The sequence below is a fragment of the Melospiza georgiana genome, chromosome 7 (assembly GCF_028018845.1).
Source record: "Melospiza georgiana isolate bMelGeo1 chromosome 7, bMelGeo1.pri, whole genome shotgun sequence".
Lineage (NCBI taxonomy): Eukaryota > Metazoa > Chordata > Aves > Passeriformes > Passerellidae > Melospiza > Melospiza georgiana.
The window spans coordinates 6,412,345-6,425,621 of NC_080436.1; the positions used below are offsets into that span (position 1 = coordinate 6,412,345).

At 39.3% G+C, this 13,277-nt stretch overlaps 1 protein-coding gene across 1 annotated transcript in view; it reads right to left on the bottom strand.

The window, feature by feature from the left end:
* The window catches only part of SPAG16 (sperm associated antigen 16), a 379,082-nt gene extending 373,066 nt beyond the window's left edge, over nt 1-6,016 (bottom strand). Inside the window, exons 1-3 of the mRNA XM_058028073.1 lie at nt 5,959-6,016; nt 2,679-2,725; nt 2,146-2,244 (exon numbers count right to left, since the gene is read on the bottom strand). Coding sequence (XP_057884056.1) covers nt 2,146-2,244; nt 2,679-2,725; nt 5,959-6,004 — 192 coding nt within the window. The 5' untranslated portion in view covers nt 6,005-6,016. The remainder of the gene's footprint in view (nt 1-2,145; nt 2,245-2,678; nt 2,726-5,958) is intronic.
* Between the last annotated feature and the right edge of the window lie 7,261 nt (nt 6,017-13,277).

Below are 13,277 nucleotides of genomic sequence, written 5' to 3' on the forward strand. Positions count from 1 at the left end.
ACTTGGCTTTTCCAGGGAATTAATATCAAACCATTGAGTCAGTGAGCCTCACAAAATGTACAGTAAATCATTATGAAAGCTGTCAGGGAACTAGCCAGTGTATTAGAACATTTCTCTACTCATGTCTTTCTGTCCAAAGGCTGAAAACATTACTTCAGTTTCAAAATTATGAAAAAAACTAAGCCTACAAACAAAAAATCAAGCAGGAAGAAGGCAGACAACTCTTAGCATAAGCTTAAAATCAAAGAGAATTTAAGTTTAAGCACAAATTATCTGCTGGTTTTAAGGAAAAGTAAAAGTTTCTTCAGTTTGATTAACTGGGATAGACATTAGCATACTGTTCTTAGCACTCCAAGTTCAACAAATCAATGAAGAGGTAAAAGAATATTTAAATACAGCAGTGTGAATAGATCAATAGGTTAAAAATGTTCTCTCTTTTTTCACTTCCTATTTTAACATAACTCACACAGTAAAACAATCATAACCTCAGCTGTCTCTAAGGGACAAGAAGAATTTCCAATACTTCCTTAGCATTAAGCATTTGCCATCTCAAACACTTCTGCAATCTTTCCCTTAATTTTCATATTCAGGCATATTCAGTTTTAATACACATAAAACTCTGTTATTTTCATTTTCCACTCAGAGTTTGAGCTAAAGTACAGAACTGATCTGTTGATTAGCACAAGTGCTAAAGAAAACACACATTTCCCCTCCATTTTGAGTTTAGGTATCATTCACTTAATTTCATCTTTTCACTATTAATTATTTACTTTTGCAAAACAAAGACTATGGCTTTGTGAGGCTACAAAATAGGGGTGATATTGGAAACACAGCAGGGAAAACCACTTTTCCATTAGATTGTTAAAAACAAGTAAATTCGGGTAGATCTTATTTTGAAAAATGCAATACAACAATCCCATTGTGTAACTCTGAACTATTACATAACTGCTTTGAAATCAAACTGTAAATGTAAGGAATGTCAAAACTAATGGTGTGGAATGATTGATAATTTCATTAATATTTGGATTCAACATAATAGAAGAGTCCATTCTTTATTTTCAATATATGAATAATCTCTTCTAGCAAACAGTTGAAGCACAACCTTTTGTTTCTTTCCTGTGCCAGGGATCACATTCTCATTTAATCTGCTCAGAAAAAGAACAGACTTTAAAATACTGATGTAGTACAATAATATTAATATATTTTAAATAGCTAAAGATTTGGCTACATGTACTTGAAATATCAGGTTGTTTACAGAACAGAAAATGAACACAAGTGAAAGATTCCTGAAACCCAGGAAATGTAAGTTGTCTTTTCCACTATGGCATATGTTTACTCCTGTAAGCTTGTAAGAAACTAAGAGACAATCTTTCCCACACAAACATTTCATGATTACTATGAACTGTGTGTAAATTTCATGATTACTATGAACTGTCTGTGTGTAAATTTCATTATTACTATAAACTGTGTGTAAATTTCATGATTACTATAAACTGTCTGTGTGTAAATTTCATGATTACTATAAACATCTGTGTGTAAATTTCATGATTACTATGAACTGTCTGTGTGTAAATTTCATGATTACTATGAACTGTCTGTGTGTAAATTTCATGATTACTATAAACATCTGTGTGTAAATTTCATGATTACTATGAACTGTCTGTGTGTAAATTTCATGATTACTATAAACTGTGTGGAAATTTCATGATTACTATAAACATCTGTGTGTAAATTTCATGATTACTATGAACTGTCTGTGTGTAAATTTCATGATTACTATGAACTGTCTGTGTGTAAATTTCATGATTACTATAAACTGTCTGTGTGTAAATTTCATGATTACTATAAACATCTGTGTGTAAATTTCATGATTACTATGAACTGTCTGTGTGTAAATTTCATGATTACTATAAATTGTGTGTAAATTTCATGATTACTATGAACTGTCTGTGTGTAAATTTCATGATTACTATAAACTGTGTGTAAATTTCATGATTACTATGAACTGTCTGTGTGTAAATTTCATGATTACTACGAACTGTCTGTGTGTAAATTTCATGATTATTATAAACTGTCTGTGTGTAAATTTCAAGCCACTAATGTTAACTGAATTAGAGACTCTTAGATTGTTTAGGAAGCTCTTACCATAAGTTTGGCATCTTCAGCCTGCTCTTCAATAGTCTGCAAAGCTTTGGACAGATCCTCATCATCTTCAGGAAGACTGAAGTCATCATCTGCTGAGACCTAAATGAAATGATGTAGAGTTTGGTATTAACACATTTTATACAGCTTTTTTCACACTAAAACTGCTCCCACTCCCATTACAACTGCTGAAAATAATCCCCTCCTCATTAAAACACCATTTTTCTATATGTGAATAGAAATCCTATTACTGAAATATTTTTACAAATAAGCTAAAATATCTAAAGACATGTTTGATCTGAATAGAAATTCTTATATCTTTAAAAAAGTATTTATTGTTCAAATAAAGCTAATACACAACAATTCAGCTAACACTGAATCTTCTCTTGAAAAACAGATATGCACTCTTTCATCACTTTATAAAAGGAGATTTGTGTAATTTCTCCCAGGATGTCTATATGACTGATGAAGTAAAAAGAATGAAATATGAACACTCTACCAAAATATATCAGAATATTATCAGTTTAGTAAGTTACCTCTTCATACTGATAATCATCTTTGGAGTCATCTGTTATGGTAATCTCTGCAGGTGTAGTTAAGTCTAGAACAGCTGGTGCATGTGAGGAGTTCCAATTTAAATTTAAAAAAAAAATTCATAAAATAACCATCTATAAATCTGCTATCACCACCCCCTCCCTTTTCTTCTCAACACAAGACTTTCAACTTCCAAGGTTTCCTCCAGCCTCAAGGTGAGCAAGCCCAGTTCTGTGCACAGAGCCAGAATTTAGGTTTGAGTTTTCACAGCAGGTTTGAACACCATTAAACATTGACTCATCACATCTCAGAAGCCAAGCACTATTCCAAAATAAAACAGCAGCTCAATTGTGCTCTCAGCCCATCATCAGTTTTGAGAGGGGCCTTTTTGCACCACAATTTCCACAGCCTTCTAAGCAGAAATAGCTTCATGCTCTCAGAAAATACCATTTTTTAGCAAATTTAGATGTGTGAGTTCAAACAGCAACACCTGAGGTCAAACCCTGAACACCACAGGGCCACTTAAAAGAGCTGATGCAAATGCCTTAATAATCACAAGATTGTTACAATGAAAAGATGAGGAACTTTCAAAACTCAAAAATTCATTTGGAAATTATCTACAGTTCCTTGAAGGGCTTTAGAGTCAAACTTTTGATTAAACATAACTACAAATAGTCTAAAATAAAAGCCAAATAAACATCTTTTCATCCACTAGCCTCACAGCCCATGAAAGAATAATGAAATGTTTTTAGCAGATGCTGTTGACAGCTTCCCTAGAAAATCAGTTAGCCTACAAGTGACCCATGTAAATAAACCAGGAATTAACTTCCAAAGAAAAGAAAAGCTGGCAATTCAGTACTTCAAACACAGAAAACAAGAAAAAAAAAAACAAAACCATGATTTTCCAGCTTTGCACTGTGGTGCCCAAATCTGAATTATTCCTCCTAAAAACAGGCCTTTTGCCAATTTTCACAGTATATATGTAAAAGCACAAGACACAGGTAAAAGTATCATCTTCATTCAAGACTGTAGCATTACAGCACCAGGAAAACTCAGATAAATTGAATCCATCTGGAAGGCTAACAGCTGAACACCATAACCCCCTGATAAGTAATAAACTTTCAAAAACTGGGGAATTTTTTTTCCTCAATTTTCTATTGACCTGACTGTCCTTGTAATCCACTACGGTCTAAACAAATGTATCATTGCAAACAATTTGTCCAGACTAAAATATTACTTGAAAATCCTGGTGTTTTCCTCCTTTTTTTTTTTTCCTTCCAAAAAATCATAGCTAGGTGCACTATAAAACAGAGAAATTAATTTTTAAAAAAGAAATTCATTTTAAAAATTTCTCCACACTGTTAAATCTGCCGAGGCAGTGCTTTTTAAGCACACAATGGTGAAACAGCTGTGCAGATTCACTAAAGTAGAAATTGAGGCACAAGCTGCAAAAGGACACTCTTCCACTTTTTAGAATCGGCTTTATATTGGCTTACAACTTAATTCTAGCAAGGCAGGAAAAACTAAGGTATGGTAGGGTGTAAAGTATGATTATTTAGCCTCTAAAAGCATTAGAGCTTCTTGATTTGCAGCTCACAGCTGCAAGAGAGCAGGTGCACCTCATCTGGCCCAGTGACAATAGCAGAATTTGGGTGATGTGACCAAAAAAATTACACATTTAAAAGCCATAAGCTTCCAAAATAATTTGCTAAAATGTGGAAAGAATTGGGTGGGGTTTTGTGCTCTAAAAGCCATGGCAAAGTTATGTCTAGGTTGTGTATCACAACCTCAGTACTCATACTCAGTACAAACCACAAATCATGAATATCCCAGCAGTTCTTCTGCAGTGGGAAATTAAAGGAGCAACTTTTCCAGCAGCACATTGGGACTGGGAGTCTTAATAACAAATTTTGTGCTCCCTCCATAGGGATTTTGCATTTAGTGCTCACTAGCTAACACAGGAGAGGTGACAAGAGCTTTTCATGCCGGTGAGAGGAATAGTGGATTTGTCTTTACAAACAAGCTGTGGATCTGCTGGTAGATAAAACCAGCACTGGAAGATAAAAGAAACAATGAGAAGGATTCCACTGACTGATAAATGGAAAAAGAGATTTGCTTTTATAAATAAACTTTAGGTTTGCTGATAAATTAAATTAGATATTGAAAGATGAAAGAAACTATGGGGAAAAAACCCCCTAAATTCTGTAAGAATTAAAAATTAGAAGGGAGGGTTATACATTAGAGAGAAATCTTTGAGAAATCTTTGATATCAGGTATATCAGGGAGTCTGTACCTCCCAAGTACCTCAGCCAATGGAGAAAGAGAGAAGGGAAACACAGCTAAGAAATTAAGATAAATAGGAGGCTGCATCCTCCAAAAATTTGAGAGATCCTAGGGGAATGCCCCATGGCCTCTCTCTTTATTCAAAAAAAGCCAGAGGACTCCTCTGTCTCCTTTTTAGACATAAACCTCTGGTGTTTGTAGATTAATATTCCTAACACTGGGATTGTAACTCCTGCTCAGGCACTGGAGGATTCAATTCCCCCACTTTTCCAAGGGGCATTCAGGAACCCCGACCTTCAGCCAGGAGAGCAAACACCACCTTACAGTGAGAGCAAGCCCTCACTGCCTCTGCAGGGCCAAAACCCCACGTATTCATAGAATTGCTTAAGTTGAAAAAGACCTCTGAGACCAAACTGTTAGCACAGCACCGCGTTCACCGCTAAACCATGTCCCCAAGTGCCACATCCACACAGGGTTGTTTAACCCTTCCAGGGATGCTGTGGCCACCGCTTCCCTCGGCAGCTCGTTAAAGGAAGAAATTTTTCCTGGTACCTAAACATCCCCTGGCACGGATTGAGGCCGTTTTTCCCCTTGTCCCATCCCTGTTCCCTGGAGCACAGCCCGATCCCCCGGCTGTCCCCTCCTGTCAGGGCCCCCCTGAGCCCTTTTCCAGTTCCCTCAGCCGCTCCCGGTGCTCCAGCCCCTTCCCCAGCTCCGCCGCCCTTCTCTGGACAGCCTTCAGCCGCTTCTCAGCCTCCAGGAACAACAACCCACAAAAATAACCAACAAGCCGGGAGGGTTTTTAACTTTCCCCCCATACTCTCAAACACTGCCCTCGCCCCACCCATTAATCCCCCCGCCCCCAGCAGGTGCAGGGGCCTGCCCGGCTGAGGCGGGAGGAGCGCTGAGGAGACGGAGCCCTGAGGCGGGGAACCGGCACCCGCAGGGGAGCAGGAGGATGAGGATGGAGGGGGAAAGGCTGGGGAGGAAGAAGGATACTCTGCAAGCTGTAGGCCGCCTCGGAGACCTTCGCCTCCTCCGCCATGGCTGCGGCGTTGCCGGGGGCGACCTCTCGCGAGGAGAGGCGCCCGCGCCGCGGCGGGAAGAGACCCGGGTTTAATTGAATTTAAATGAATTTCGTTTAATTCAATTCACTTTAATGTAATTCAGCGCTTTGTAACTCCAGGCGAAGCTCCTCGCCCGTGTGGGAGCGGCGCTGTGAGGAGCGGGGTGTGAGGGCGAGGAGTCTCCCGAGGCTTCCCCTCAGGGCGTCCCCTCAGGGCGGCCCCTCCGGCAGACACACATCGACCTTCCTCCAGTGGAAGGAAAAACAGCAGAAAATGAGAGGGGAAACTGCTTCAAACTCTTAAGAGAGGATTAATTTGTTCTGCAGATGAACATTTTTATAGCTGGAAGCTGAGCTAAGTCCCGTGGGACCGATTGCTTAAGTCCCTTAAGGACCCAATGAGGGCGTCCCCTCAGGGCGGCCCCTCCGGCAGACACACACCGACCTTCCTCAGGTGGAAGGAAAAACAGCAAAAAATGAGGGGGGAATCCGCTTCAAACTCCTAAGAGAGAACTAATTCCTTCTGCAGATGGAACTTCTTATAGCTGCAAGCTGAGCTAAGTCCTGTGGGACCAATTGCTTAGATGCCTTCAGGACCAAAACTCTCCTGTGATTCTATATTCACAATTAAAAGCAGGAGTTTTCCCAGGAAAAAGTTTGGGAGAGCAATATTTTTTCGTGGAGAACACACGTCATGGCTCCTAGGAGTTTGAAATCAAGTTGAAAAAAAATTCTGTCGCTTTTTCTGATTTTAAGATAAGCTTAGAGTTACCAGTACTAGATTCACATTGAGTTAAGGGGCTTTACATACAACAGGAACTCAGAATCAGTGCTTGAATTAATGTAAAGTAACAGAAATAAGTGCCCAAAGTATCTAGGAGGAAAAAAATAATTGCAAAAATCGTAAAAAAATTGCTGATGGCTGGGTTGAAAGGAGAGGCACCAGTTTTACTTGCAGGGTTAACAAAAAACCAAAACCAAAACAAAACAAAAACCAAAAAACCCCAAAACAAAACAAAAAACCCCACCAAACCCCAAAAATATAAACAAACCAAAAAAGGTAAGCATTGACACATTGACAAACAGCCTGAAGATCAGAGCAGATGCAAGTGGAGGAAACTGAATTATATAATTTAGTTTAAATTTTAGCCTGAAAAGATACAGTCCTGCAAGAGGACCTGCTGCCTGTGAAACTATTGTTTTGGCACTATGCAGTGATTGTCACACAGCAATGCCATTCCTCTCCCATGGCAGACACTTTCTTGAGAAATCACAAGTACTTTGACACTGTCAGAGTCTCCAAACTGTAATAAAAGAACAGTGTTTTGGCACAAGATTGTCACAACACCGCAAAGATGACAAGAACTCTTGTATTCCCCCAAATTCTCTCAAACACTGTTGTTGAGTTTAATACATGTCAGAACTTGAACTCAGCTGGTTTCAAAAGGTAGAGGGCAAATGGTGACATATCTTCCTTGATCTTTCATGGTTGGGGGACATCGCTGTCACACTAAACCATGGAAATGTGTGGTATCCACAATTGAAGAAGAGTGATGAAAACTTAAAAAGGGCTCAGAAAGGTGCGTCAGGGAAGATTATTATTAGAAAACAATTAAGAGTGGCTGACAAAAGGATCTCAATCTTGGTTTATTTAAGAAATCATAAAGATCAATGTCAATGGGTAATATTTAGAAAGAAAGGCTGTGCAAAGATAGAACCATATCAAGTGAGTAGATCTAGGTTAGATTTTAGGAATAAATTAAATTTAAAAAATTAAGTAAAAAATAAAAAATAAAAATAAGTCATAACTAAAAGCAAAGAGTTAATGTTTTAGCAAATCCAAGTGATTTTCAAGTATCCAGAAGGATTTTAAGAACCACAGGGTTCTTTTTTAAAGTTGTATTCTCCCTTCAGACACCAGCTAGTTCAGGACATCCTATGGCTCCCATTTTCAGAAGTCAGATATAGTCAGTGCACTTGCTATGAAAAAAACTTGAAGCAAAAAAATAACCAATTCCATCATACATGGACGTTTGCCAGTACTGTAAAGGACCCATAGAGTTTATTTGATTACTTTTAAATAAAAGTCAGTTGGTCAAAGATTGTTATTTCCCAAAGATTTAAAGCTTTGTTTAGAAACAGTGTTTGGTTGGCAACTTCCAAACCCTTTATGTCACCCCACTGTGGCTGTATAAATGGCCTCATCGTGCTGACATTTTCCTTCCAAAGGCATAACAAGCCAACTAGTTTCTCTCTTACCTCGTTCACAGCCACCTGCCATAAATACTTTGTATTTGATTATTGCTAAGCTGAATTCCAAGCACCCAATTCACCCCGGTTTATGGCCTCATAACAGTCTGGGTTATAAATGATTATCATCTCCCAAATGGCAGCAACCAGTGCTGTTACTGTATCCCATAACTTCTCGTGAGAAAGACATGGGAGCAGCATCTGAGCATTTCATTAGGCAGGCTGTTTGCTTTTCTCACAGAGTGAGGTGTGTATCTCCACCAGATCTGCCTGATCGATCAGCCAGACAAGGCAGAGGATTTAAAGGAGATCATTTATGACAACTGGACAAACTGGAATGCTCCAGAAGCATTGCCTGTGCTCCCAATCCCTAAGGGCCAGCTACTCTTACCTTTATACCACCACCTGAAAGACTGAGAGACTCTCCTTGCATTCAGAGCCAAATATCCCCTCCTGCTGAATTCAACAATCAAACCAGCTACAATTTTGACAAATTCAGTTTAAAAAACCAGAACAACCACGTGAGCTACTTTCAGTGACTTTCCCTCCCCTGCGGGAACACATCCAAAAGTTTCAGCGTATGCACTTCATCACAGCAGACAAGCAGCCAACAAAGAATTATCTGCCCCACTGACTTCCACACACCCATTTCTAATTGTTCTTCGGGGAGGAAGGACGAGGCAATGTCAGCAATTCAGCTTTCTGAACAGCACAAAGAGTGGCTCTAACAGCACCATCACGGTGACAGTCAAGGGGCCATTGTCCACACGGTCATGGTGGAGCAGGGGACCACAGCTGGGAGCCAGAACGAGTTGGCAAACATCTTGTTCCAGCTTCTGCTGTGCCATCTGGCTTCCAGAGAGGTGACTGACGTTAAATGTATTTTCTCTGTATTGCCATCTGGCAGCTGCTTGTACAACAACAGAGTAACATGCAGAATTTGGCTAAGGCTTATCCCAAGAATCACATCAAGGATACTTGTAACACAGGCTCTGAAATGGAAGGAAAGCTTACAGGGGAAGTTTTGTCAGCTGCAGGCATTTTACAGGCACAGAGTATTGCAGGTAGGTAAGAGGCAGTGGGAAATTATGTATCCCTATGTTTTAGGGATATTATATATCCCTGTGTTTTGTGTGTGTTTATTTTACAGAGTTCCCGTAAAAGTTTCTACAGGGAAGGAAGGGACATGCAAGTTTCCATAGGACACAAATATTGTATCTAGTGAAATGTCTGTTCTTGAGAAGCACCAGCACATTGGCAATGCTGTGGAAGCACGATCACTTTCCCAACTTTAGAAAAGTAGGACTTTCTTTTCCTGCTGTAATGTTGTATGCCAAAGGTGATTCTGATAAAGGTAGGAGATTGAAGGAATTGATTAGTACAAACACAGTCTCAAAAAGAGAGAGACTGCTACTTTAACAGAAATTTCATCTAAAAATGTCAGAGTTGCCAAAAGCAGTGTAACTACAGTGTAATATTACCTGTAATGCCAGGTCATTTTTATAAAGGTCACATTTGCAAAGCCACAGTAACCTTGCTGAGCTTTAAATGTAACAGAACAGGGTGCTTCCAAAAAACAGAGTAGGATTTCTAATAAATATGATCCCATGACAGCTTAAATCAATCAGCTTTCTACTCTACCTCTTGCTGGGGCACTCCTGCTTTTTTCCTTGTTCCTGTGTTGGTGCTCATATGATTCACAAATAATTTAAACCTAAAAAACCTAATCCAGATTTATTTTTAAAGGGGGGAGGTGGGGGAGTGTTAGTTGGGGTTTTTTTTCTGTTTGGTTACTTTTTTTAATGAGGGAAAGTAACACTTAAATGCTAGAGGTTTGGCATTCAGAGTTAAGCTGAAGTGACTAAATATATATTTTATATCTACCCTGTAAGAACATTAAATATATAAGGCTCTGCTTTATTTCCAGGTATGTCTATAGATTAGATGTAGGATACACTAAATCTCTTTAAAAAGGGTTTGAGTTGAGATCCTATGAAAACAAAAATGTTTGTTTTCCAACACATCAGCAGTTCTCTGATGGTTGTTCTCCTTAACATTTCATTGAAGCACAATAAGCATTAGGTGGAATACTAGTTACACTACTTAATCACCAAACACAAAACATTGCTTTGTTTAGTAAATTTCTAAAATCCAGTCTGATTTCTGGCTTCAGTGTCACACAGCTCTTTCACAGGAAAGAAAGAGACAATAATCTGCTCCAAACCCAACAATATAAGTGAAAACAGAAGTATGTAGAGTTTTGACTGCACTTAGAGAAAAATTTGGGAGTCAACAGCCAAGGATTTTGTCAATAATCCAGCAAAGACATCAGTACAACATGAGCCCAGGGCAGGGCTCTGAGGAGTGCAGGTGTCCCACTGCAGACCTGGAGTGGTAGTGTACACAGCCCTGAAATTTCAGTCCAGTCTGTACACTGCAACGTGTAATAGAAGAGTCATTCCATCCACCCTGGTGCTGCTCTTGCCAAGAACTGCAGCCTCCACACCCCTGGCTCGTGCTGCCCTTGACAATTAGCAGGAGCATTACGTTGGCTCTGCCTGTCCTAAATTTGGGAGCATTTCTGCATCACAGGGAGAATAAATAGTGCTAAGAGACAAGAGAGGTGCCACATAGTAACTTTTTATTTTACAAGTGGGTGGAGTGAGCAGTGTTCCCTCTAAACTCCAGTTTTGTGAGCACAAGTGTTTATGCAGCTTATAGGGACTAATGATCATTGGTTCCTGATAATTAGTGGCTTTTCACTTAATATGTTCTCCTCCCCTTTGAAATTAAGTTTAGTTAATGTGCTCTTCAAGGCAGCTGTGACCACAAAGCAGCTAATGCACTCCTACTACAAGCTAAGGGAAAAAATAACTCCATGTGGCTGTAGTAAAAGGAAAAACCACCAGCCTTAGCACAAAAGATGAGAGAAAACAAAGGGCTATATTTTTCCTAGTCTGTACTTAGCAAGAATTGAGACACCACCACGTCAGAAAACATGAAATAAAGGACAAGCAATACAAAAGCTTGCAAAAACTGTTCCTTTTTCTTATTTTGCCATGCTTCCAAGGGCTTCACTGCTTGTTACCCAGGTGATGCCAGAATCATTTTAGGTGGTTTCCTGCTCTTTTTTTTTTGTTGTTGTTGTTTTTGTTTTTGGAGGTCATGTATGTACATGTTTGCATTAAAACCAGACATGACAAAGTTTTCTTTGTCAAAATCAGATTTAAAATTGACATAAAGGAATACATCTACCAAAACCATAAATTATTCAAAAGGATTGGGTGCTTCAACAACATTTTCTCCCTATACCCAATCCTATCTTTTATCATTAGTAAGGTAGACTGCAATCTCCTTCACTTTCTTCCTTCTTGTTGCCCCAAAACACTTGCCTGCTCTTTGATGCTTTCCTTGCTTTGTCTCACTCCTCCCTTTTTTTTTTTGCTCTAGCTTTCCCTATTCTGACCAACCATTTACATTTCTGTTTTTTAGCAACTTTCACCATCCTGTGCTATTTCTTCAACCTGTTTACAGAGATAGACCTAGAATAAATGGTTTATTCTTATTCTAAAAAAAATGATAAATTAAAATTATATCCAAAAAATGGTTCAAGAGGTCACAGAATTTGATGCAAAATGGGCAAAGAGTAGCAGGGGATTTGTAGCCAAAAGCAACATTTGCTAGCAGAGCTTTTAGCCAAGCCTTTCCTCACCTGCTTAAAGCTTCTTGCCTTGATGGAGACCAAGCATGAAATTTTAAATTCCTCAATCATTTTCTTTGGTTTTGTTGCAGTGTCCTTTTTGTCACATACAGAATATGAAAATATAAGTAATTTCAAAGTGTCCACCTCTAATCTGTTTTAGCTGAGCTGAGGGTGGCAGTGCATACTGGTTTCTCTAGATTAATACACAATGAGGACTGCACTGGCTTTATGTCCATCTCTTTGCTTTGTTAGTATTAACAGAACTAGAGAACTCTGGGCAACAATTCTATTAAAATGCACCATTTTGAATAGTTTTTTTTTAGAAAAAACAGAACTCTTCTGTGTCCAAATACTGATTGTCATTTGTGATGTGAATGAAGCATTTCATGGCTTTCATTTTCACATGCCTCTGATGAAAGCAGTAGTACAATATTGGCACCCTGTACCTAAATGTCAAAGCATTGCTTTGTGGGGCTTTTAATATTTTGTTTAAATATTGAAGTGCCACAAAAGTGAAACCTGGAAATGCTATGTTTAACTTCTTTCCTTTTACCTTCATACTACTTATAGCACAGCCATAACTTTTGCGGTCAAGCCATTTGCTCATTTTTGTAAAGAACAGAATGAGCAAATGTTGGTAATTCAGCTTCTCAAACTAGACCTAAATCTTGGGCACCCTGTGTTGCATTTGAAGATGCCCAAAGGGGTTTGAAATGGACTAGCTCACACATTGGAAGTTTACCTTAATATAAATTCTTCTCATAATTATACTTCAGATATGTTCCCAGTAACTTAGAGCCAAATATTTAACATAAGGTGAAAATCTAAAGAGGCCCTACAGGGACACAGCAACTCAAGAGGCTTTCACTGGTTCCAAACCTTACAATTGGCTCTGCCAGCTTGTTCCCTTTTTGGAAATGTGGAAATGGCAATTGCAGTGCCTGTGTCCAAGAGAGACTTGCTGCCTCTGGGCCCCCAGTGGTGTCCAGTCCTTCTCCTGGATCCCAGCCCCCAAGCAGGATCTCCTTTCAGATAAACCCTTTCCAGGGCTGCTTTGACCAGAGCAGGCATCTCCTTGCTCTGTGTTGATTTCTATCCTCCCCTCCCGAGGCTGTGAGCTGTCCAAAACAGGCATTTACAAGGCAGTCTGACTCGGGATTACCCACAGAGACCAAGGGAACACACTTGTGCCCCTCAGACACAGCTTTTCCAGCTTCCTGGTCCTTCCCAACACATTTTGCAAGCTTTATTTTTGAGAAGGTGTTTAAGGAATGGCTGCTGGTTCCTCTCCACTGCTCA